The sequence below is a fragment of the Mustela erminea genome, chromosome 6, assembly GCF_009829155.1.
Source record: "Mustela erminea isolate mMusErm1 chromosome 6, mMusErm1.Pri, whole genome shotgun sequence".
NCBI classification, from domain to species: Eukaryota; Metazoa; Chordata; class Mammalia; order Carnivora; family Mustelidae; genus Mustela; species Mustela erminea.
Window position 1 is genome coordinate 81274636 of NC_045619.1, and position 25174 is coordinate 81299809.

At 39.0% G+C, this 25174-nt stretch overlaps 1 protein-coding gene across 4 annotated transcripts in view; it reads left to right on the forward strand.

Moving 5' to 3' along the window:
• Positions 1 to 25174, forward strand: part of ANO6 (anoctamin 6) — a 187894-nt gene that overhangs the window by 103257 nt on the left and 59463 nt on the right. For all 4 annotated transcript variants that reach the window (XM_032347961.1, XM_032347962.1, XM_032347963.1 and 1 more), the window contains 5 exons: positions 5721 to 5849; positions 20470 to 20535; positions 21465 to 21752; positions 21959 to 22072; positions 24095 to 24210. In XM_032347961.1, coding sequence (XP_032203852.1) covers positions 5721 to 5849; positions 20470 to 20535; positions 21465 to 21752; positions 21959 to 22072; positions 24095 to 24210 — 713 coding nt within the window. The remainder of the gene's footprint in view (positions 1 to 5720; positions 5850 to 20469; positions 20536 to 21464; positions 21753 to 21958; positions 22073 to 24094; positions 24211 to 25174) is intronic.

Consider the following 25174-nt stretch of genomic DNA (forward strand, 5'->3'; position numbering starts at 1 on the left):
AAAGATGTTTTGACCATCATGGGGAAAGTGAAAATAACTGAAATCTAGTGAGGGTGGAAAAGGCATTTTCCTACTCTGCTGGTGCAAGTATTCATTTATCATAAATATTACAATGACAGTTTAGTGACCTATATGTCAAAAGCTTCTGAAAAGGCTGTGCCACTTAAAATCTTCTAGAATTAAGCCCAAAGAAATAGTCATTGAACATGTGCACAGATACACATATACAAGGATGCTCATTGCATCAGTGTTTATAAAAGCAGCAAATTGGAAACAATTTATGTGTTCATCAGAAGAGGAAATGTTTATATTGTAGTGATTAAATATGACACAGAGCTTTAGATCAAGCTAGAAAAATGTCTGTGAGAGATGTTTATAAAACAGTATGTAGGGTATGGTACGTTTTGGTTAGTGTGTGCGCACACATGAAAACCTGAAAGGATCTACTCCAAAATACTAAACTCAGCTCAGCTCTGGGAGGTGGGATTACAAATGACTTCTGTTTATTCCTTTTTACACTTCCGTATCTTCAGAATTTTTTTAAATTGAGTATATATTACTTTTATCATAGGGGAGAAAAGGTAAATTTTTTTCCTAAGAAGAAAGTAAACTGAGCTCGTGCTATATGCAAGGCTCAGCAGAGAACTCACGGTGAACAAGACATGGCCACTGGCCTTCAGAAGTTAATAGCGTGGTTAACAGAGTGGTAAAGGAGACTGGTGTGTACAAATATTCTGGGTCGGTCTTGAGTACACCTGGATCATTACAGCATCACCATCAAGGGATCTTTGTGGAACATTCTGACATGCTTGACTCTGAAACTAACCAGAGTCCTTATTCTGGATACGCCTTCCTCCTGGAACGGACCTTCTTTCTGCTGACTTCCTTCCCTTTAGTGTTCCTGAATGCCTGAGTCCAGTCAAAAACATGCTTGCTCATCTCTTTCAAGACACCAGTTAACTGACCTGACTTCTGATTTGGCTCCCATGTGTGTCCACGTATTTCTCCTTATCCCTGTGAGCAGGTCACTTCCTCTTTTCCACGTTACTTTCCACAATACCAGTCTTTCTACCTTTGGCATCAAGCCTTCCATACCGGTAGGGCTTGGCATTTTTCTTTCTGCTTTGCATTTTCTCACTATTTGTTTTTGCAGACGGAAGAGGAGATCTCATAGAAGGAAAGAATTTGTCCTGGTTGCTTTTCTCTCTACACAGTTGTGTAAAGCAAAGAGGTTCCACTATTATTTATGCTTTGAATCTCACGGAATTCTCCTACAGTTAGGGAAAACACTTCAGAGTGTATCTTGTAACTGTATGGCATGTAAATAGAATTCCACCGTGCTCCGTATTTTGGGAGATCTAAATATTTACATAAAGGCTTTTGCTTCTGAACTTCTATTTCCCTAGAACTTGCTATGTGCATGGATTCAGGGTTGACTGAAAAATTAAAAGATCCAATATTTTCCCTTATTTCTCTATGATTAAAGTTGGCTTTTTTTTTTTTTTTGCTGTTGTGTCCTTCTTGAAGTTAGCTTTGTTTTACTGGTCTTAAAGATGGCAGGGAGTCACATTTTTTCCACATTCACATATCAGTTGCTCTTTAGTTGTCTGAGTGTTTTGATACTGTTTATTTTTCGTGATGTAATTCCTCAACCATTATTGTTAGGCATTAAATCTTTCTTGCATCCTGCTTCCTATAATTACCCAAATAGGCTTGGACTACTCTCCAATATCTCCAATATCATAGTAAATGACAGCCCTATCGGGAATAGACTATTTGACAGTTCTGGACATAGAATCAGATATCACTTGCTGTCCAGGGAAAGTTTTACTCATGCTTACACATGAAAGTTTGAGCAAAAATCCCAATTGGACTGCTTTTTATGTAGATCTTGGACAAATAACTTAAATTCAGCATTTTAAGCTCTAGGAATAGATGCCTCTATTATGGAATGGGACTTCTAATCTTGTTTTGGCAGGGTTATTTGAGGACCCAATTTGTGGACACTTGAGAAGGATGAGATTGGACAAATGTTTAGCAGCAAATTATTTCCCGGCCTTGCCAAGTGCTGTTGACAGGGATCGCGTGAGGCTGCTTTAGTAAGATGGGCCACTCACCTAGAACAGAGCAGTGCCACTCACACGGCGGCTGCCCAGCTCCTGTCTTAGCCCAACCCTTCTTTCTCCACCTGGAAGACAGACCTCACCATTGTATGACCCTTCATATACCAGCAGCATCCTCGTCAAGAAGGCTAAGGCCTTATTTAAGCCAGAGATTGCTTATGAGACGTTTTCCTGCCAAATAATTCCTGGAAGATGCTCGTCTTGGACTTGTCTTTCTGTCCAATAGGATGTTCTTTCTCAGTCTCTTGTCCTGTGGTAAGTCCAGAGGCCTTAACTGAATCCTGGGGCGGGACTCGTACCCATCCGTACCCCTTAGCCAATAGCAAAATTTTTTCAAGTTCCTAAATTCACAACTCTAGCTTAAAAGCCCTGGGTACAGAATTTTGCTGCTTGCATTTTTTATCCTGATTTGGTTAAGGCAGATCCTGCCCTCTGGGGCTCTTTTGTTGAAGGATCTGCCCCACAAGTAAAAGAAGGCAAGAAGCCAGCTGAGAGGAGGGAGGCCTGGATAAGATCATTTGCGTGGATCACACCGGACCTCCCTTCTTACCCTCGCTCCTCTTCTCCGCAGCCAGGTTCTTCCTGCTCAGACCAGCATGTCTCCTCTGCATCCCAAGCGTGAAATGTCAAAGGCAACAGCCAAAGACAGAGGTGGTCAGGTCCCCTGTTCCTCGGTGGCTGGCAGCATGGGTTTTGATATAATGGAAAATAAATATGTTTTTTTTTTTTTTTTAAATCCCTGCAGCCGTTAACTTAAAGTACAACATTAGGTCACGTGGCCACCAAGGAGTAAATGAATGTTCGATTGGTGGAATCTAGTATTCTCGGGATCATTGAGGGCATTGGTTATTTTTGTGTCCTTTGGGTAATACCTAATAGTGCAATTGCCAGATCCTAGGGTAGCTCTATTTTTAACTTCTTGGGGAACCTCCATACTGTTTTCCAGGGTGACTGCACCAGCTTGCATTCCCGCCAACAGTATAAGAGGATGCCTCTTTCTCCATATCCTTGCCAACATCTGTTGTTTCTTGTGTTGTTCATTTTAGCTGTTCTGACAGGTGTGAGGTGGTATCTCTTTGTGGTTTTGATTTGTATTTCCCTGATGATGAATGTCAACAAGCATCTTCTCATTTGTCTGTTGGCCATCCAGATGTCCTCTTCAGAATAATGTCTGCTTTCAGGGTTTTTGTGTTTTGTCTTGGTGCCATTGGACTTGGTCAGAAAGCATAAAGATCTGGTTTTGAGTAGGGACCAAGAAAGGCAGAGAGGTCAGGACTAGACTAATTCATCACTGAACAATTAGTCATTCTTTAAACAAGTTTATCAGTATTTATCCTGAGAGATTACTAAAACTTTACTTCATTAAAGCAAAACTTTAGGAGAGGAATTAGTTTTTAATTCTCTGTTATTTCAGTGTCCTATTGGGTGAGTTAGGGCTATAGTAGAATTATTACTGAAAACTCCAGCCTTTAAAAAAAAACCCAGTTTTGTTCCTAAATCAGTCTTTTTAAATTTAGGCCAGATTTCTTGTTTGTAACCTATTCTTTCCAGCCCTACGTTGATTCCTCCTTCTTCCCAATTGCCTAGTAGGAAATCTGCTGCCAAGAGATGGGAAACCTGGATTTCATAGCAGCAGAAAACTGGCCTCCTTTCCTTGGCATTGCATTCCAGTAATACCATATCAGAGTTTGACCTAGTTATTTCATACAGACGGCTGATGCCAAGTCACTGAGGCTTTCCTCCAAACAAAGGGCCATGGTCTTCTGTCACCCATGAAAGGCATGCATACAGACCAGATTACCTGGGAGCTGCCCTCTGGCCCGTGTGGCCAAGCAAGGGCCATGCTCAGGACAGTGCCGGGAGCCATGGGCAGCCATGTGGTGTTCCTTCCGGGTCTCATGCTTCGGACCCTCAACGTCAGTGAGTCCGGCTCGCTGCCACCAAAGGCAACAGAACGTGGGCTACAGAGAACAAGTGGCTTTTGTATACTTTTCAGACATCTGTAATGGTGACCAGGTTCCTGTGACTCCCTTCCACCCAACTCTGCCTTCCCTTTGCTGTTCTGAAGAAATTATTCTTTTCTTTTCTTTTTTTTCCTCTACACAAAGTTTTCCCCTAGCAGTCACCCTGGCTGTCACCAATAGTGACATCTTTATTGAAAGGAAGAGAAATGGAAGGAGCCCAAAGGACTTTGTGGCTGAAATGAAAAAGACAGGGCTTTAGCACTTTTGTATAGCTTGAAACACTTTTACAGTGGATGGGTGTTAAAGAGCTGAAATTGTAAATAAAAGAATCGATAGTGGCCCCAGCCTAAGGCAAGGATGTGTCTGTTGTCCTGGCCCCACCGTGCTCTGGCTGGGGACGTCACACTGCTGGTGGTTAGAATCCCTGGTGAAGTGTGACCGGTGTGAAGGTGTGTGGAATCAGGTTACACCAGCAGCACATGCTCCACAGGTGAGGCAACCCGCTGAGTGGCAGGTGGTGTGACTGCGGGCAAGTAAACCATCACCCGCCTCCTGGTGGATAAGAAAGGAATGACAAGTATCTTGTATACATTCAGCAAAAGGTCTCTCTTCAAAAGTGTGAAGAAAGGAAGAAGGGGCAGTGATTTTTGTATGAACTGATGCTAAAGTACAGAGAAGAATTAATCGCATTTAGGGATTAAGCGGTTCTACCAAATGACTACAAAATGCCATCCCCCCACGAGTTTTTAATGAAAAAAGTTACAAATTTAGAAACGTTACATATCAGTTATAAAGTAGTCTGATTCTTCAACAGCAACAGAGTTCACATCAGTGTCCCCACAAACTGTGTGAGAAACACAAACCCAAGTCTTTGCTTAGAGCAAATTAAAACAATTCCTTTCAAATCCACATGGTAATAAAGATTGTTTAAACGCTGTTAGGTCTGTGTTGCACCATTATTTCTTTATTTTTAAGCCATAAGGCTTTTAAGCTCTAAACTAAAGACTCACTTATTTATGATTGTCGCTGGGGTCATTTGTTTGTTTTATTTGCTAGGCAAGGAAGGGTATCTTTTGTGGATTCAGGAACAAATACCAACAACCTCTGTAGCTTTTGTGTTTATCAGAGCGTCGTCTGGTGTATGTTTAATGTTATAAAGTGGTACTTTCTGTAAAGTGGTGAGATCCCATGAGGAAGGTTAGAAAATATGGTTAAGAAGGATGAGATTTTTCATGAACGGTGCTTTGTCTTTGATTTTTCTTCCTAAAAGAAGAAGAAACTAAACTTCTTTCCTTCAGATAGGCACCTCTGGTTACTGTGTTTATTTACAAAGTGGTAACTCCTTTGCTGCTGGAGGAGGGAACAATTCTGAGATGATTGTGTTTACACAGGAAATACTGATAAATTCCCATGTGTTTGTAAAATAATCCTAAACTGCTTAATTTAAGGACTTCTTTCACTTAGAACACGCTATGCTTGCAAAGATCATGGTGACCTTGACCTCTTGGTTAAGCAACTAGCAATGGATTTCTTTTTCTCTATAAACACACTGATGTACTGATTAAAACTAGAAAATAAACACTTATAAATGGACACTTAAAAATTATGTAAAAATTTGTTTTCCCCCACACAGGAAGAATTTAATGGGAAACCCAACTCTCTCTTTTTTAATGATGGTCAGCGAAGAATCGACTTTGTTCTAGTATATGAAGATGAAAGCAAAAAAGAAACCAATAAAAAGGGTTCAAATGAAAAACAAAGGGTAAGTTTTCTGTGTGTACTATTCTCCTTTTTATTTCTTATTATATTGTGAAGTGAAAAAAAGGGCTATTTTTATGTAAGCAATAAAGTGAAACTGATGTTTGAGGTATCAAGTACCAAACATACCTTTATATTTTCCCTTCTCATCATTCCCTCAAGGCATGTTAAGAGTTTTTGTTATTGTTGTTGTTGTTTTGTTCATTTGAAGCTGAAACTTCCTCAGGCTCTTCACCTCAGTGGGTTTCATAGCAGAGGGCAGACTTTCTCCTAAGGAACTGTACTTTCTATCTGTAGAAGAGATTGACATTAAAAGCATACTTGGCTATTTGTATGAGGTGGGAGAGGAAGCTAATGATTAATAATGATTGCCAGCAGAGTAACAACTAGTATTCAGCGTGCGCTCATGGATAGAATGAGCCTCATACATGCATTGTCTCACATCCTTTTCATAAGAACCTGTGAAGTACATTCTGTTACGGTACCGTTGGAGTTGACAGAAGTGACCCTGAGGTTAAATGGTTGCCCAAGATCACCAACTGTAGGATGAGAAATAGTGAAGCCATGGTTCGTGTCTTTGTCTTGAATGGAGAACCCGTGCTTGTCACCGCTCCCATTTTCTGTCACTTCCCTTCCTTTTTATCCATTACCGGTCAAGCTGCTCCTTCATCCCTTTCCTTTTCTTCAGGCTCTTCTAAGTCACAAGACTATTTTAGCTTCAGACAGTAAACCATTTAGTAGGCTAGGGTTATTTATTTATTTTTTTAAGATTTTATTTATTTATTTGACAGACAGAGATCACAAGTAGGCAGAGAGGCAGGCAGAGAGAGAGACGGGGAAGCAGAGAGCCCGACTCGGGGCTCGATCCCAGGGCCCTGGGATCATGACCTGAGCTGAAGGCAGAGGCTTAACCCACTGAACCACCCAGGTGCCCCTAGTAGGCTAGGGTTATAACAAGTGCCTGGATCTTCTTTCCCTGAACTGAAACTGTATTAAACTGAAACAGGACAGAAAGGAGAGAGCACACATATGTCACCGTTTCCCACTTTGAAAATAACTCCCTCATTTTTTGTTTTGTTTGTTTGTTCTCACCTCTGTGCTATTATATCCACACAATTTTAATTGTCCCTCTCTGGACTTTTTCTCTGAAATTCGTTGTTCTTAAATCTATTGACTTCTGCCCATTCTTTCAAAACAGCTGATGAAATCTGCTTAAAGTGAAGCAATCATGCCTGCTTTGTTTTGTTTGTTTATTTTGGAAGGGGTAACTTTAGAGGTTTGTCTTTGTGTGATACCTACAGTGTAAACTCAGGCATTGAAACTTGACATTCAAATTCTAATTCTGCTACTCTATGTGGAGTAATTCCAATGGATACAACAGACCAGCCCTGAATGCTTGATACAATAAAAGTTTACTTATTGCTCCTGTCCAGGCAGATGTGGAGTCCCTGTTTTAAGCAAGATGGGTTTAGGGGTATTGTGGGGGGAGAGGCGTGCTCTGTCCTTTGCAGTCATCCAGGGACTTGGGCTGACACAGAAGCTTTTCCATATTTAGCGGGTAGTTTCCAAGATCATCCTGGGCATTAACATAACTAAGAGTTTAAGAGACAGGATGGAAAAAGGACTTGTGCTTCTTTACTACTTTGGCCTGGAAGTGACAACATCGAATGTGCCACATTTCTCTTGGTCAGAACTCAGGAAAGTGGAAAATGTCATTTCGGACTAGACAGCCGTTTCTGCACAGGAAAGCTACACTGTGGAAGGGCAACAAGGATCTCTGGTGGACAGCTGGCTTGTCTTGACCACAGCTGTAACTGGCTATATGCCTTGAGTGAATTTTCTGATCAGTATCTTGTTTTATTATTATTTTTGAGATGTATGTCATTTTTACATTTTGGCTTTTTTAAAATCAGGGTATGTCTTACATATGACATATCATAATTTCATTGGCTGAATTTTTCCTACTGATATGTAAAATATTGGTTCATCACACACTGATGGCATCTTAGATTCAGGAAGTGGGAATTCCAATACCCAATCCATAGGATTATGGTTAGGATTAAGCACAATATTATATAGAAATGTTATATAGATTGTTAGCACATATTAGATAATAGATTTTAATTCTTAAATCTTTTATTTCTAGTTTTCTTAACACAAAGTATTAGTATGAACAGTCATGACTCCTCTTTTGTTATATTATTTATATATATGTATGTGTGTGTATGTGTTTGTGTGTGTGTGTGTGTGTATGTATGTATATATAAATTTATTAGAGTACTATACCTTAGAATGTTTTATCATTTTCCTGTGGACACTAAGATATTTTATGTACAGTCATAGTCACCATCAAATATTCATTAAGCATGCATATGCCAGTGAAAGTGCATTGAGCAATATAGAAAGTTAAATGTAATCCATTAAAGTGTAAAGGAAACAGTTCTGGTTTTAGACAAGAGCTTTACTGCCATGGTGAAGGAGCCCTAGAGCTGCTTTCATTATTAATAAGTGCTGCATTGGTTTTACACAGAAACGTAGGTCCCAGGGTAACTCTTATAAATCAGGAGGAAAAAAATCATCATTAATTTGGCAATCTCTGAACTCAATGGAGAGATGTACCACAATGTTGGTTTTTATAAGCCATGCTTTGAAGTGCTTTAAGTCTGTATTTGTACAATTTACTTAGATTTCACCAGACTTTAAAACTCAGCTTTTGAACCATTTTTATTAATCAGAAAAATATTTGTGAGTTCCATCATACAGGCCTTATTCAGGATTTAGGACTCCACCAGAGAAAGGCAATATCAAAATTCTGTTTTCGTTGAGAGAAAAAAAAATTATGTCTAAATCATGTTGATTTCCTAAAGTAACACCAAGGTAGACTTTAACCAGTGACTGATCTAAAGAGTATCATTATGCACTTTCTAGAGATAGAGAAAGAGAGAAGTCATAGGGCCACAAAATATAGGGGAATAAAAGGCTGCATCTTTCCATGAGCAAAAGAGAAAATATTTTCCATAGCCAGATCTGGTTGAAGCAACACTATTTGAAGCAACCAGTGAAGCAACACTGGTTGCTTCAAATAGCATGTCACTATGTCCTCCTATATTAGTGAAACTACTTCAGGAACTTCACACCTTCCTTTAAAAAGTATAAATCATTTACATTTAGATTAGGTATGGGGAATGACTGTAAGTTGTTTCAATAATATGTGCCCATTTAGCCCACTGTTCTTGGCACTGAATCACTTTTAAATTTTTTTTTTTTTTTTTTTTTTTTTTTTTTTTTTTTTTACAGCAAGAAACAGGAAAACCAAACTCAAAATGGCTTAAGTGCTAAAGGAAATAAATTTTCTCACTTAAGAAGTAGCCTAGAGATAAAATCATTTCTGGGTTAGGTAATTCATTAGTTTAAAGAGGTCATCAGGAGTTGAATTCGTCACATCCTTCTGCCCTGCCATCCTCATATGTTGCCGTTCTTAAACTGACTTTACCTTGTTACAAGATCACTGTTGTACTTCAAGGCACCTGGAGGTGGGAAAGGGAATGCCTTTTTTTTTTTTTTTTTTTTTGAAGATTTTATTTATTTATTTGACAGATCACAAGTAGGCAGAGAGAGGAAGGGAAGCAAGCTTCCTGCTGAGCAGAGAGTCTAATTCCGAGCTCAATCCCAGGACCCTGGGATCATGACCTGGGGAGAAGGCAGAGGCCTTAACCCACTGAGCCACCCAGGTGCCCTGGGAATGCCTTTTTTAAGGGGGAAGAAAGCTCCCCCTAGAAGGACCCTAAGCAGATTTCCCTTCACAGTTCATTGTCTATCACGGGTCTGTTCCAAAAATGACTGTTGGCAAGATGAATGGGATTACTTAGCATCATTAGCATAGACAAATGAAGATGAGTCTTTCATCTCTTAAATTGCCTAATCATCCAATACCTGAAAAAGCATCAGGCTTTTCTTAGTAGTGAAGAAGGGGGAAATGACTGTTCGCTAGGTAGCCAGCGGTGTCTGGAATAGCACATGGTTAATTATATCTAAATATGTTTGATATACACTGGGAATAACAAAGATGTTCTAAATGAAACGTCCATATTTTTTTCCAACTGTTTCTCCTCAGTTTTGTTAGTAAATTTTCTTCCACTTCCTTTGTTAAACCTGCAAACAAGTGGCAGAATTGGTCTGTTTTGAAATTTGTTTGTATGACACTTGATATCCCTTCAAATAGATGGGTTTATGACCAAGGGAACGTATGACTCAGGTGTCAGTAAAGAGGGTGGAGGGGTCAAGGCAGCATGAAGACAGTATAAGCAATCCCGAGTAAGTTGTTTAGTTTAGCTTTCTGTCTGTGCAATCCATTCCTAAAAGTTAATGGAAAATTTATGTCCTTGAAGTTTATGTAAATTTTGTGTATGGAAATGTAAATTTGTATTTCATACCTGACTTTAAGAATTCTTTAGTAGGTGGCAGAAGGATCTGGCCTGTAGAGATCATAGCATAAGAGGTTTTTAAGAAATGAGCAATCAAATTAAATTATATCCCAAACTTCAAATAATGTGAGACAACTAACTAATTGGTTACAGATCCTGTGAGCTTTAAAAACTGTTGCCCATGGTTTTAGATGAGTTATCACAAGGCTGGAAATGTTTGCCTAGAAGCTGGTTGAGATTCCTTTGGACATGTTTCAAAGCTCATCAGAAAGTTCTAGTACAGTGAATACATTACATCACTCCATTTACTGAGGTCTTACATTTTTTAGTAAACTTTTTATAACAGTGTCCATGAAAATCTTTTACTTTTTTGTTTGTTCGTTTCAGTGTAGAGTTTAGTAAGACTCCAAACTTTACAGTACTCCGTGCTCATCACAAGTGCACTTCTTAATTCCCATCCACTCATCCACCCCTCCCCCCACCTCCCCTTTGGTGACCATCACTTTGTTCTCTGTGGTTGAGAGTCTGTTTCTCGCTTTGACACTCTCTTTTTTCCCCTATGAAGATTATTTTATTTCTTAAACTCCACATATGAGTGAAATCATATGGTATTGGTCTCTCTCTGATCTTGTACATTTTTATTAACTACTCTTATTTTAAAATTTTGTTGAAATTTTCAACAGCATTTTAAATTGTGGTTTGTGATTTATTGTGTATTAAACATCTTCATTGATTTTCATCAGTTCTACCCAGAAACCTTGATAAACTCTTTTTAGTTCTAATAGTTTCCAGTGTGTCTTGTATGATTTCTCAGGAAAAGACCAATTATCTATGAATGATGAAAGCTTTGGTCTACCTTTGCCATTTTTATACTTTCCTTTTCTTACTGGAGTGCAATGGCTAAGACCTCTTGAATAAAACCAGTAACACACGGTAGTCAGCATTATAGTATTCCTGATTTTATTGGGAATGTTTGTACAGTTTCACCAAAATATCACACCTCTATAAGATTTTGGCAGTTTTCTTTAAAAAAAGCTTAAGGAGTCCCCTTCTAGTCCTGGATTGCTGATCATTTTTATGATAAGTGGGTTTTAGGGCAAGTAAGTTTTCCAAACTTACTTATTTATACAAACAACCTGGAGCACTTGCTTAAAGTAGTTTTCTTGACCCCATGCTTGGAGATTCTGACTAAGTAGGTATCAGATGCTGCCTGAGCAATCTACTTTCCACAAGTAAAGAAGATGCCTTTTATCCAAGTTAAGAAATATTGTTGTTGAGACCACCTTCTGTATGCATACAGCAGCTACTCCTTTGTGATCTTTATCCCTTTCAAGCTTATTACTTATGAAAATTTAGTATAGTTGATTTTTACTAAACTTGTGCCTTTTTAAAAGTGAGATACAGGTGACTGTTTGGACCTCCCCCCCCCCCCCCAGGACAAATGACAGCTTTTTCATTCCAACCTAAGACCAGATCTCAGAAGGAGCAATCAGAGAAAGAAAAGGATTTTCTGTTCTCCACATCCTGGTGACCTTTCTGTGTGTTTTAAGAATTGGGCCCCAGGTTACTTTCCACTTGAGGAGTAAGAACCAAGATTTGGATTAATTGCTCTCATGCTGAGTACTCAAAAATAAAACCAAACATGCTTATACCAGCAACACATTTTGTAGCTGTAATTTGAAACTGTCGATTCTAATTTACTTTATTCCTTTTAACCTACAATCTTAGTATAAGTAAGTAGGGTGTAAAGAAAGGAGATAAAAATATAAAGAAGAGGTCTCTGCCTTCGTCCAGAATGCTAGTGAACTGAGGTCAGACTGGATTTTGCTCCCTAAAACAGAAGAAAGGACACTTACCAAAAGTTACTGGGGAGGTAAAACCAGCCAACACTGGTTGCCATCATTTCTTCTTAACCTCTCCTAATATAAGCCTGAAGTTCCCAATTCATGGACTATCTGTGGCAAACATGTCATTTCCAGGAAGTATTTTATGCTGTTCTGATGCTTCAAAATCCCTTTCTGCCATTCCTTTTATTTCTTCAACATGGGGAAGATATGCCAATGTGAAGTCTGCTCAATCGTGTCTTCTCCTTTATGAGGCTCCATGGAACACATTGCTTTCTGGGAGATCCTCAGAACATTATATTTCTTTTGGACAGGTTTTTTTTTTAGTTGTGTTAAAGCATTAGAATATATTATTAATAACATCTCCCATTTTCTTTGGCTAGTAAGAAACTCAGAAGCATATTTACAACTGAACTCTAACTTCTGAACAGGATCTATGGTTAATAAAAAATCATTTTATTTATTACTCTGATACATCACTTCATTTTATTTTCCTGGACTTTACATTTGTCACTCTGTTTCTCTCATTTAACTGCTTTATTCTTGATGTTATTTCTGTAAGTGACCTCAAATACTTTTTTAACAAATCATAAATAAATAAATAAATAAATAAATAAAGTTAATGTAGTATTTGCATATATAGGGAGCTAATGACTAGAAAAATTATACTTTGCAAGCTAAAGTCAATAATAAATGATTTCTGAGTTATCCATACTGTTAATTATCATCTATTACCCACAAATAACCATACATTTAATACACATAAGACTTAATGAGAAGTCAAGCCAGGTGATCCCTCAACAGATTTTTTAAAAATATATTTAATAAAACTTAAAACTTAAATTAAAAAAATTTAATTTAATTTAAAATTTAAAAAATTTAATAAAAATTTAAAACTTACTTGCACTACAATGTTTATATTAGTTGTCTTAATTTTTTTTTTTTTTAAGATTTTATTTATTTATTTGAGAGAGTAAGAGAGAGAGAGAGCATGAATGGGGAGAGGACAGAGGGAGAAGCAGGCTCCCGGCTGAGCAGGGAGCTCGATGCGGGACTCGATCCTGGGACTCCAGGATCATGACCTGAGCTTAAGGCAGTTGCTTAACCAACTGAGCCACCCAGGTGCCCTCAGCAGTGACTTTTTATAAGTTGCTTTGTCTCCCTTTCTCAGAAAATTTCTCTTCTCTAAGTTACCCACAGAGAGCATTTATGTCTTTTGTAATTACACCTAAAATGTTAATTTAAAAAAGAAAGTCAGAAGTTAATATTCACTTCCATTCCATGCTTATTATTTAAAATGTGCATCCTTTTTCTGTCCCCTAGAGAACACATATTATCTACTTGAGTAAATTCCTCATCAGATTGGTCCACTAACATTAAATGTTTTATCACCAGCCTGTGAATTTAAATTAAGTCCCAATTAAATTATTTATTCTGCTTAGCAAACCTTTTTGAGCACATGATGTATAACTAATAAATAGTACTTATAGTAGTTAGTAATTTTTTTTTGTACAAATTAAGGACCTTTAATGTATTCGTCATTCATCTTTGTAGGCTTAACAAAGATTGGCAAGTTGAAAAATATGCTGACAGTATCATCAGTACTTTGCCCAACAAAGCTGTAAGAATACTTGAAATTAATCTATGCATATATTCATTAATCCCAACTGATTTGTGGTTTATTATCATTATACTGTGTTCAGTAACTTTACTTCATAGGCATTACAATCCTTGTTTTTCTTATCCTGTGAAAGCTGGTTGACTTAAAGAACATGGTAGATTGGTGTTTACAATCAATACTATTGCTGTATAATTCACAGGCCATTCCTCTCCACAATGACTTTATTAAGCCAGATGAGATGTGTAATCTAAGGTGCTTAGGGGTAGAAAGCTTCCTTAATTATGTCAGTCTGTCCTTTGTGATTTTGATTGCTTTTGTTCTTTATTTCTCTGACTGCTGTATTAACCTCTCAAAAGAGGTATGAATAAAATTCCAGTTTCTGGGGTGAGATAGGTACTCTTTATCCTTTTTTACTTTGAACCTCCAGCACCGTTCTCCACCCACAGTAGTGGAATCACATCCATCCTTTTCAGGAGGTACACAGGTCCTCAATGATTACAGTCATTTTGGATTTACTTTAGGTTAAAAAAAAAAAAAAATCCAGGTCACAATGCCAATGAATTTGTTCCCCTAGGGACAGAAGAATTTACAGTACAATCTAAAGTATGACTGGGCATTTTTCAGAGCCAAAGAGCCTAGTTTGGTTATTTTGTGCTGCTAAATACTATAGACTATAGAACATAGTTTAGGTTCATATATGTAAAGTTTTTCCGATAAGGCACATAGATGATCTTTAGTGAAAAAAAATGTGTGATCTCATATTTATTTTTTTCAACAAATATTTATTGAACCAAGGCTATGTCAGTCAATATGCAATATTAATTTTCTTTCATTTTTAACATGGAAGATAGCTCTACCCTAATTTTTTAAATGTCAAGAACACTGTTACTTATCTAAGTATAAATTCTACAAGGAAATGAAGATAATGATTTCATATTAAACAGACTGAAGCAATCTTTTCTTAAGTAATCAATCTTTCCCTGATATGTGCTTGTTTGACAAATACCGTACATATGCTAATTTACTTTAGCTACCTGACAAACCAAGAAAACTGGTTTGATCAATTTTTAAAATATTCCACTAGTTCTTTGTGAATTGCCTTGCCAAAGGAAAATAACAAGAACTGTCTTATTAAAGTAACTCCAAGGTGATAGATTAAGATGTTTAAGCAAATAAAAATGTCCTATCCTTGATTCAACTGTTTAAGTATTTATAGTGAGTGGTAAAATAGAGGGCATTATAAACCAACTCCAAGGTCTACCAATTATCTTGAGAGAAATCAGGTAAATATCTCAGGAGTTCTTTATAAAGAACTAGATAAGAACTAAAATAGGATAAATTAGTACAACCTTTCTGGAGGGCAGTATGGCAGTACATATTAAAGAACTTAAAATTGCATACGCTCTTTGAACAATTCTGCTTCTGGGACTTTATCCGGAGGAAGTAATAATGGATGCACAAAGACTGTTCTACAAGGATTTTTATAATAGTGAAAATTAGGAGCAACCTAAATATCCAAAAATTTGAGATTTGTTAAATAAATTATAGTACATCTCTCTGAGAGACTATTACCAAGCCATTAAAATGAGGTGGAAGAAAAGTATTTCTAAGGTTTTCTGCATCTTTGATACTCCCGTGTGCTATATACACTCTTGTCAATGACCTCCCTTATTATACAGAGAAATGAGGGAAAAGTAAGAAGTTACAAAGATGTGTTCACAACCTTCAGAGAGTGACGAGGACACACACACACGCTGTACTCACACAGATATACTCATTGATCAGATAACAAAGAAGGTAGTCCGAGGACCAGGATGACCAAGTAGTATAGAAGAATCAAGAGGGAGAGCAGAGTAACTCAGCACTAAGATCCAGTTCTTGGAGTTAGAGTAAAACAGTGACATCGGTGTCCCACTGAAGGGGGTCACTGGGTGCAAGTGGATTGGGTTTGCCTGTTCTTATTCAGATATTTCGCATTAAAAAAGAAGAGGTGAGCCCCTAAGGCTTGTAGGGGAGGGAGGGTTTAGTTTTTTGTTTTTTGTTTTTGTTTTTGTTTTTAGATTTTATTTATTTATTTGTCAGAGAGAGAGTGAGAGCGAGCACAGGCAGAGTGGAAGGCAGAGTCAGAGGGAGAAGCAGGCTCCCTGCAGAGCAAGGAGCCCGATGTGGGACTCAATCCCAGGACACTGGGATCATGACCTGAGCCGAAGGCAGCCGCTTAACCAACTGAGCCACCCAGGCGTCCCTGTTTTTTGTTTTTTAAAAGGAATAAGGGAAGTTGAGCATGTTTGAATGGAGAAAAAGAGAATATGGTAATGGCTAGCATGTTTATGGCTTATTATGTATAAAACATGATACTGAAGGCTTTTATATCCCTGATCATATTTAATCCCTAAAAGACCCTCAAGATGAAGCTATTTCTTATCCTATTTTGAAATGAAGCTACCAGCGCTTGTATGATTTACATTATTTTGCCCAATGTCACAGAATCTGGATTTGAATTTTGACTTTGAATCTAACTATCATGCCATTATTTTCTAAAAGGAAAACAAAAACTGAAAGAACTAAACGGGCTCTTTAGTAGACTAAAATGTGAACAGAGAGAGTCCCGTGAAGGCAATAAAGAGTTGTAGCCTCAGTTTAGGAATTCCGTGGAGAAGGAGCCAAGTCTTACTGTCTAGTGTTGAGCATGTTACCATCATGGTGATAGAGCCAATTCAAGCAAGACGGGAGCAGTTTGTGTTTCATATGTTAGATGACAGAACTGCCTTCCTGTGGGGTTGGTTCATTTCCAACTCTCTTAACCATTCCCCTTTGCCATCTAGTAATTCAGGCTCCAGGGTGTTTAGAAAACACTTCATGCTCTGAATGCCCCTCAGCTATCTGGTGCTAGCACACCCCAGAATTAAACTATATCTCTTCATCTCTGTCATATCCTGTAATACTTGTAAGCAAAAGTTCATGGAACATTCTGGGGGCCTCAGAAAAGGCGAGCTTGATTGCTTCACTCAGTACTTTTATTCCTCAGTCCATTCCAACTTAACAGGCAGCCATCGATCCGCCATCTGCTCAATTTCTTCATTCATTCATCAGACATTTGCTGCATGTTTATTCTATTATAGGTCTAAGTGCTGAGGATATCGAGATTAAAAGACATCTCTGGAGGCAAGGATGGTAATTAAAGAGTAGGTAAGGCCATGGAAGGATTTAATATTGCTAAGGATGGGAAACATTTGAAGTGTCTGTTGGCTGGGAGTAAGAGCAACGAAGAGGAAAGAATAAAGAGAAAGAGAAAAAGAGAAGGGATTGCTGAAGCAAGCTCCAGAGGAGAAGTGAAAAGGATGCAGTCTTCTGACTCCAGGAGGAGAGATGGTATCTAGCTGTTGATAAGTAAAGAGAAAGACACCTGCAGGAGTCCCCACGAGTGGCTGCCATTTTCTCTGCAAGGAAGGAAGTGAGGTCACTGGCAGAGTGTCCTGATGTGGAATGTGAGGAGCTCCTTGAAGGTTTGGACCAGCTCCCTAGTGGATGAGTAGGGGCCAGAAAGGAGATGGCTGTGTATCCTAGCGGACCGAACTGTAGTAGTAACCATGAATTTGTAATAAGGCCAGGTAATACAGTTATGTGTTTCTTTCTGCCAGTACTTAATTGTTAAAATAGCCATTTATCCACTAGAGAAGTTCCTCTTTTGACTGATTCTCCAGGTCTTCTCATGAGAAAGACATTTGTCTACAAGAGTGAATATCCTTGGGCCTGAACCTTTACATTCTAACTGAAATCTTTCCTGACTGACTTCAAAAGGATACAGAAGACACAGTCATGGATCCTGTTAATGGGTCAGTCTGGGTTGCCCCTTGTACAGACGCAGGATGAGTCATCTTCCCTGAAGGAGAGGAAGTCAGAGTGTCTGGTGTACTCAGAGCACCTGCTCCCCACTGTACAGTGATGTCAGTTTCAGCCTAACAACTTCTCCCTAGTTCACGGTTACCGAACCAGTCACGATTCCTGCTGGCAAGTGACAGAAATGAGCTCTAACATAAACAAACAAGGAGTTTATCAGAGGAATGTTAGGGAGCTCACAAGTTCCTCTGAAGGGTTGGACAGATAAGCCTGGAAACCAGGCAGCTGGGAGCAGTGCCCCAAATCCCACGGTAGAGCCATTCTGGGAGAGAAAGCATGGTTGCTGGTCAGTGGCAGCGGCTCCGATCTGCTGTAACCTCTACTTCGGCTATCTCAGGAACTGGCATTTGCTTTCTAAACTACCCTCGAATGAGTTCTGTTGGGCCCAGCTTCTTTGTGTCACTGGCTTCTGAGAGAGGGTCTGGAGGGGTTGGTCTGATTGACAAGGCCTCGCTCATGTGCAAATAGCTGAACTTCACAGGAGACCAGGAAGGAGAATGTATTTTTTTCACCAGTGTAGTGGGCATGGGCTGTGGGGAGAGCTGCGGTGTTGAGGGCGTCACAAGGAACAGCAAATGCCTGTTACGCTGTCATGAAACACACGAATAAATGTTTCAGTCCTTCTGTATCAGAAGAAGGTCTTAGGTCATTGGACGCTGAGTTTCTCTCTAGTTCCCCCATAGCAAACTACTTTAAATTCTTTGAATTTTCAGTGCTTTGAAGGATGCTCTCAGGAGTGTTTGTAGAAGGAATTAATATGCATTTGTTGAGTATAGTCTTTGAACAAGCCGGCATTCGGCATAGACTCTGTGCCAAGCACCATGTTGAACATTGTTTGCAGGATTAAAAATGCTTTTATTTTGTTTTTTGTTTTTTTGTTTTTTTTTTGGTTATTTATGTATTTGGAGGGGGGAGCAACAGAAAAAGAGGGAGGGGGAGAACCTTAAGCAGGCTCCACATCCAGTATACGGCACCCGATGCAGGGCTCCATCTCTCAGCCCTGAGTTCATGACCTGAGCCAAATGCTTAACCTACTGAGTCACCCAGGCACCCTTGAAAAGTGCTTTTAAGCAGTAGTAAAGAAAGAAGCTATCAGGCACGAGAACTGGACTACCATGCAAGAATCAAAATGCAGGTTAGGATCTGGAGTGAAGAAATACTGCCTAGTTTGAAGCTGGATGAGTCTAAAGGAGCTTCCCAAGCTAAAGTTGGGGATATAGCGGGTCTGGTTGCTTGTTCCTGTTTAAGGGAGTGTAGCTCTTGCTGATTTTTCTCTCACTATTGCATGCTCAAATTGTAAGAAGCAATTAAATGTATTACATTTGTAAAGCTCTTAGACCAGCCTCTGGCGTGTCGTAAGTACTGTATCACATCATTTACAAATAAATAAAAATCATACCAATATTCTGTTTCTGATACTTCCACAAAAGATGTTAGGGATTCCACTTGGACTCATATTTAACCAAATACTACGTGTATTTTTTCACTTCTTGGCCTCTGGCCTTTTTCATGCAGCACCATCTGCTTTCTGTTTATTAGCTGCTTTCTGTGTTCTCAGCACTTTGACGGCACTGCAGCTCAGCCTTTCCTCCTCCCCTTGGCAACTGGCAAATCATGAATGGCGCTCCCTGGGCAAAGTGGTCTTGACTGCTGTGTCCCTTGGATTACCTAGGCCATGATCCACTAATTCCTTTAGCTTGTTAACTGCTCAAGTTAAGACAAATGTTTTTTGTTTTGGGGGATTTTTTTGTCCAACTTTTTCACTTGTCTTCAGTGGGCGAATTGGTCTAATTAATCTTCTGTGATGACTAGAAATGGAAATTCTAGTTTACGTGCCTTATGTGGTTTAAATTCTACAATCCTCATGAGAACCTCAAAAGGAAATTAGGCTTTCTCTATTCAATAGAGAAGGAAAATGAGGCATAGAGAGTTTGTTTTCTGCCAAGGGTCGAAGAGCTGATAAGTGATGGCACCAGAATTTGAACACAGGCAGTCTGGTTGTAGAGTTTGTACGCTGAACCCCTGTCTTCACTCATTTTTCTGATTTCATGATGCAATATAGCTGTTTCATTACCAAAAACCTTCTTTTAAAAGGTTAACTAAGTCTCTACCTTGACATGCTTTCCTTACAGCTTAGGACACAACCTGACAAAAACCTAGCCAGATAGAATTTAATATCAATAAATATGGTACATTCTGCACCTTTTCAAATGGCCACGTGACACAGACAGATCTATTATCAATTAATTCCCTGTTTTTGTAGGTTTATAGGTGTTTTATACCTTCATGGACATTTTAATCTTGCAGAGAAAAACATTCTTTCAAATTTTGCCAAAATTGTTTATTTTGTTTGTTGAATTTGTTCAAGGTATGTAGAGATGAAATATATATATCTGAAATTGGAACCATCTGTATGTCTGATATGTCTAGAATGCCAGATCTGGTAAATGACATCAGTGAATGGGACTCAGAAACCTCCTTTTTTGTGCCAGACTGCTTATAATTAAAGAAAAAAAAAAAAAAAGTTTTGGAATTGAATCAAAGCCAGAGACTTTTATGCATCCCGAATGGCCAGAAACCCATGGGGACAACCAAGGCCTTCGAGAGTGCTAAGTGAATCCAAGTACACTCCATTGCATTTCATCGCAGGAATCCAGCATACCCACAGATCACCAACAGCAAGAGCACCTTGGTTGCTTACGTGCCCTTTTGAGCAGATCTATCTTTTCATCCAATTCAAACTGGTTTGATTTGGTTTCGTTTGTCTTTAAAAAGACTTTTTCTGTCCTTGGCCAAACTACAGGGCCTAACATATTTTTCAATTTCTTTTGACAGAGAAAAAGACGAGCATATGAATCCAACCTCATCTGTGATGGCCTGCATTTAGAAGCAACAAGATCGGTAAGTGTTGGATCCTTTCCAATTCCTGGCTGACTGTTGCTCTTGGGAAGCTACATGTCATTTGGGATGCTAGACTGGTATTTGAAGCTTGCAATTCGAGTGATGCCCTAGGCTGGGCGGAAAGGGGGGGGCATCCCTCAAAATCTGCATTATAGAATGTATTTGTTTCTGATCAAAGTCAGTATACCTTTTTTAGGAGCCAAAGAATGTAATACTGAATGCATGTATAAATTATCATTTTCTTCTTTTAAGAGCTTTTAAAAAAGATCTCTTATTTTATAAACAATGGCTTATAAAAAGTAGTGAATATAAGAATAACAAAAATAAAAATCCTCTATATTCTAATTATACATAAATAAATCTTGTGGTACCACTGAACTTTTTTATTCCTCAAAACATATCTGTTTTTCCCTTTCAAAAAGGGGGATGATTATTTCACAGTTTTATAATTTGCTTTTCTTTCTGCTAATATGTAGTAGATGCATTTCTATATTGACATCTTTTTCTTATGGACACATAACATGACATTTAAAAGATATATAATATACTAATGAGTCCTGCTCTGGGTTAGAAATTTTACAATTATCGTTAAAATAACACTGCAGTGAATAGTCTAATGTTTTTCTTTTTAGTCACCAATTTGGGTGGAGTGATAGGCAAATTAACAAGTTTGCTTTTTCTTCATTTAAAACAATAGTAGTTTTCTGAAAGTATAAAAAGGACTTTAATTACTTGCTCAATAATTTTGAACCAAGAAATTATCTTTAAGGCAAAAATATCTGATGGCATGCAAGTCTGTTTTTATTTTATCTTCGTCTTTACCAGCGTCCTGTGTTTTGACTACCAGCAACCTAAGAACAATCCATATGTGTTTCAAAATTATGAAAATAATCGGTTTCCTGGTTTATGTTTTTATTCTTCCATGGTAGGTTTTGGATGATAAGCTTGTGTTTGTAAAAGTACATGCCCCATGGGAGGTGTTATGTACGTACGCTGAGATAATGCACATCAAATTGCCTCTGAAACCCAATGATCTGAAAACCCGGTCCTCAGCCTTTGGTAATTTCAGCTGGTTTACCAAAGTCCTCCAAGTGGATGAAAGTATCATCAAGCCAGAGCAGGAGTTTTTCACTGCCCCATTTGAGAAGAACCGGATGAATGATTTTTATATTCAGGATAGAGATACTTTCTTCAATCCAGCCACCAGAAGCCGCATTGTAAGTCTAAACCAAATGTAGTTGCTGTCTTCGAGTAATTTGGAACCTGCTGCTTGAATAATTAGTGGTCTGGTGTGCTTGGTTTAGTTTCTCTCCCCCACCCCCCAACCCCTCACTGAAAAGGAAGCAGATTCCTGTTGCAATAGTAACAATAATTGGGTAGTTACACATTAATGCATTCATTCTGTTTTATAATTTTTTTTTAGGTTTACTTCATCCTCTCTCGGGTCATGTATCAAGTAAGAGACAATGTTAAAAAGTTTGGAATTAACAAACTTGTCAGCTCTGGGATCTACAAAGCGGCTTTCCCTCTCCATGATGTAAGTCAAATGGCAAGAACGAAATAAAATACCCAAGGTGTACTTTACTGTGAATAGAGAAGGGCTAATCTTCTTAACCTTGAGTTTCTTCTTCCATAAAATGAAGATAGTCTATGACAAGGTTACAAGCTCATTGAGGGCAGGAACTGGGTTATTTTGGGCCATAGAGAAGGCCATCAGTTTGAACAGTCAATGAACAGATGATGGAAACAGCAGGCATCTTGTAGTGCGCATATAGAGCTCTGCTGGTGGGCAGGTAAGAGCACGGGCTCTGGGGCTTGCTCTCCCACTTTCGAGCTGGATGACCTCATAAAAGTCACTTAGCCTCTCAGTACCTCAATTTCCTCATCAATAAAATGGGGATAATTATCATACTTACGTCATAGAGTTATGCCATAGAGTTATGAGGGTTAATTAAATTATCTCTGTCCAATGTTAGCACCATCCCTGGCATGTAGTATAAGCAATAGCTCTCTTTATAATTACTGACAGATATTGTTATCAACTAGAAAAGTATTGGTTCTTTTTAAGTAAAATACGTGTTAGATCTTCTCACTCATAATTTTCTAGAACACGGGCTTTTTCGCCCTGAAATACCATTTTCTTCCTGTGTCCTAGACTATCATAAGGCTTTTACAAAGGCATCTGTCAGAGTTCTCGTCCTGATGGCAATACTGCAGGGTGTTGACATTTTTTAAGGACTCCGTTCTGACATGACAGCAGCTCCTCAAATTCAAGAGCACTTCTGTGGCCGATAACATCTCTCATGAAATGAGAATTGTAAAATGTGACTGCTTCAGACCCTTAACGATTCCATAAATGCAGGGATATTATATCTAAGCTCTTTAGGTAAATTCTGTCATTGAAATAAATTAAATACTATATTATAGTGTGCTATAGCTTTGTCACATTCACTATCAATTTTTCTGAATCTCTAAGACCAAGAAAGCCAAGAGTAAGATTGATCCTTCTGCTGGGTAGTACGTGTATGTGTGGATGATGACGTTATTGAAATGTACTGTAGATGATAATGAACTAGGATACAAAAGAGCTACTTGAGGCACATGTGTAAATAGAGAGCAGAGAGCTGAATGGAGTAGATTCTGAATTTCCTGGTGAAGAGACCCAATATGGCAGCCCAGACTGAGGGTCCATGTGTTTTATATTTGCTGGCAAAATTAGTGAGTATAGCATGATACAAACTTTAGGGATACTTAAGAATAGCTGTCATGAATATTAATGTGGGATGCCAAAGTTCAGTAGTATTCAGTTGGCATCCGCCCATGCCCAGTTCTTTCCCGCTAAAGCCTCTTTCAATTGCAGTGATCCCACATCCAGCCTAAGGAGTGATCTCATGTGGCATTTGGAAGGGAAGTGAATGGAGGTCAGGACCTGTGTTAAGGCTTACTTGGTGATAATCTGGTTCTAGTATAGGAGGGAGAAAAACAAGTCAGATGGGAAGAGTGACTGAGTTTATGTAGAGGCAGGAACCTTTGTTTTTTGAGTAAATAAAGTATATAATATGTCATACTTCTTTGTTGTTCATATTCTGCGTGTTGTTCCAGAGTAACTGCTGAACTGGGGGGGGACAAAGATGCCTGGGTTTTAGAATTGACCTTGGTACTAACCAGCTAAGGCCCTGGTTCCTCCCGGGCATCCAGGGAGAGTGTGGCTAGCAGGTGTTCCTCCACTGTGGCTGTTTTGCACTTGAGCAGCCCAATTTTTAACTGTTTAGGAGTTGGCATGCTTGTGGGATGTAAGGCATCTCTGGGGCTCCCACCAGGTACCTGAGGTGTTCTCTAGGATTATAACAACCAGGTATTCCTCCCCACCCACAATTGCAAGTGGCCGCAAGTGATTAATAATACCACTGGTTGAAAATCACTAAGAATTAGATGATCCATCCATCCCTTCCAGCAAAGGAGAGCCCCCTATTCCTGTGACGTACAAGTACCATATTGAATAAACAGTTCTGTGAACACCTAGTGCTTATATGTTCACTTGTTTGCTTCTGCTTCACAGTGCACCTTCAACCATAAATCAGAGGATGTCAGCTGCCCGAGTGAACGGTACCTTCTGTACAGGGAGTGGGCTCATCCACGAAGTATATACAAAAAGCAGCCCTTGGATCTTATCAGGTGAGGTGTATAGAGAGCATGCCAGTGGGAGGACTCAGATTGCTCTCTGGCATCAAAGTGACAGTATTCGAAGAGGATTGCCGCCCAGGGAAGCTCACCCAGACCCCTGAACTTCGTTGCCCACAGCGTTTTTTTGTTTTGTTTTGTTTTGTTTTTAAGATTGGTGTTTATTTATTTATTTGACAGAGATCACAAGTAGGCAGAGAGGCAGGCAGAGAGAGAGGGAGGAAGCAGGCTCCCCGCTGAGCAGAGAGCCCGATATGGGACTCGATCCCAGAACCCTGGGATCATGATTTGAGCTGTAGGCAAAGGCTTTAACCCACTGAGCCACCCAGGCACCCCTGCCCACAGCTTTTTATTGAGGCTTTGTTAGATAGGCAAGAGTCACTGAGTCATTGCCTTTGTGGCTCAGTCTCCAGCCTCTTCCTTTCCCAACATACTATGGCTCAAAGCCCCCCAGTCCTCCAGTCACATGGTTGGTCTTCCTGGCCTGGCCAGTCTCCGTCCTGAGTCATCCCATTAGCACAGACTAAGGGCCCTCCATGAGTCACCTCACTGGCATCAGCTGTTGGGTGGGGTCCCAGGGGTTCTTCATGAGTAACAAAGACACCCTTATCATGGGCAATTCCAAAGGTTTAGAGGTTACCTCCCAAAATTGGGAATAAAAACTTACCATAGTCCTCATTACACAGGAGTAAATGTTAGATTTAGCTTAAATTGTATGGTAAGAGATACAAGTTTTCACTGCTTGCCTGTATCTGCTGCTAGAAACTCTTTCACTATATCTAACAAGGTGTGATGACTAGCTCAGCATTTATTTTCTGAAAACACCAAGGTCAGCTGCTTTCCAGAAACTTTTATTGTTTGGGCAAGGCTGCTGGAGAGAGAGACAGACCAAAAATAATGAAGAGACAAATAAAAATAAGCAAAGAAGTAAACAAAATTTCTGATTGAAATGAAGAAA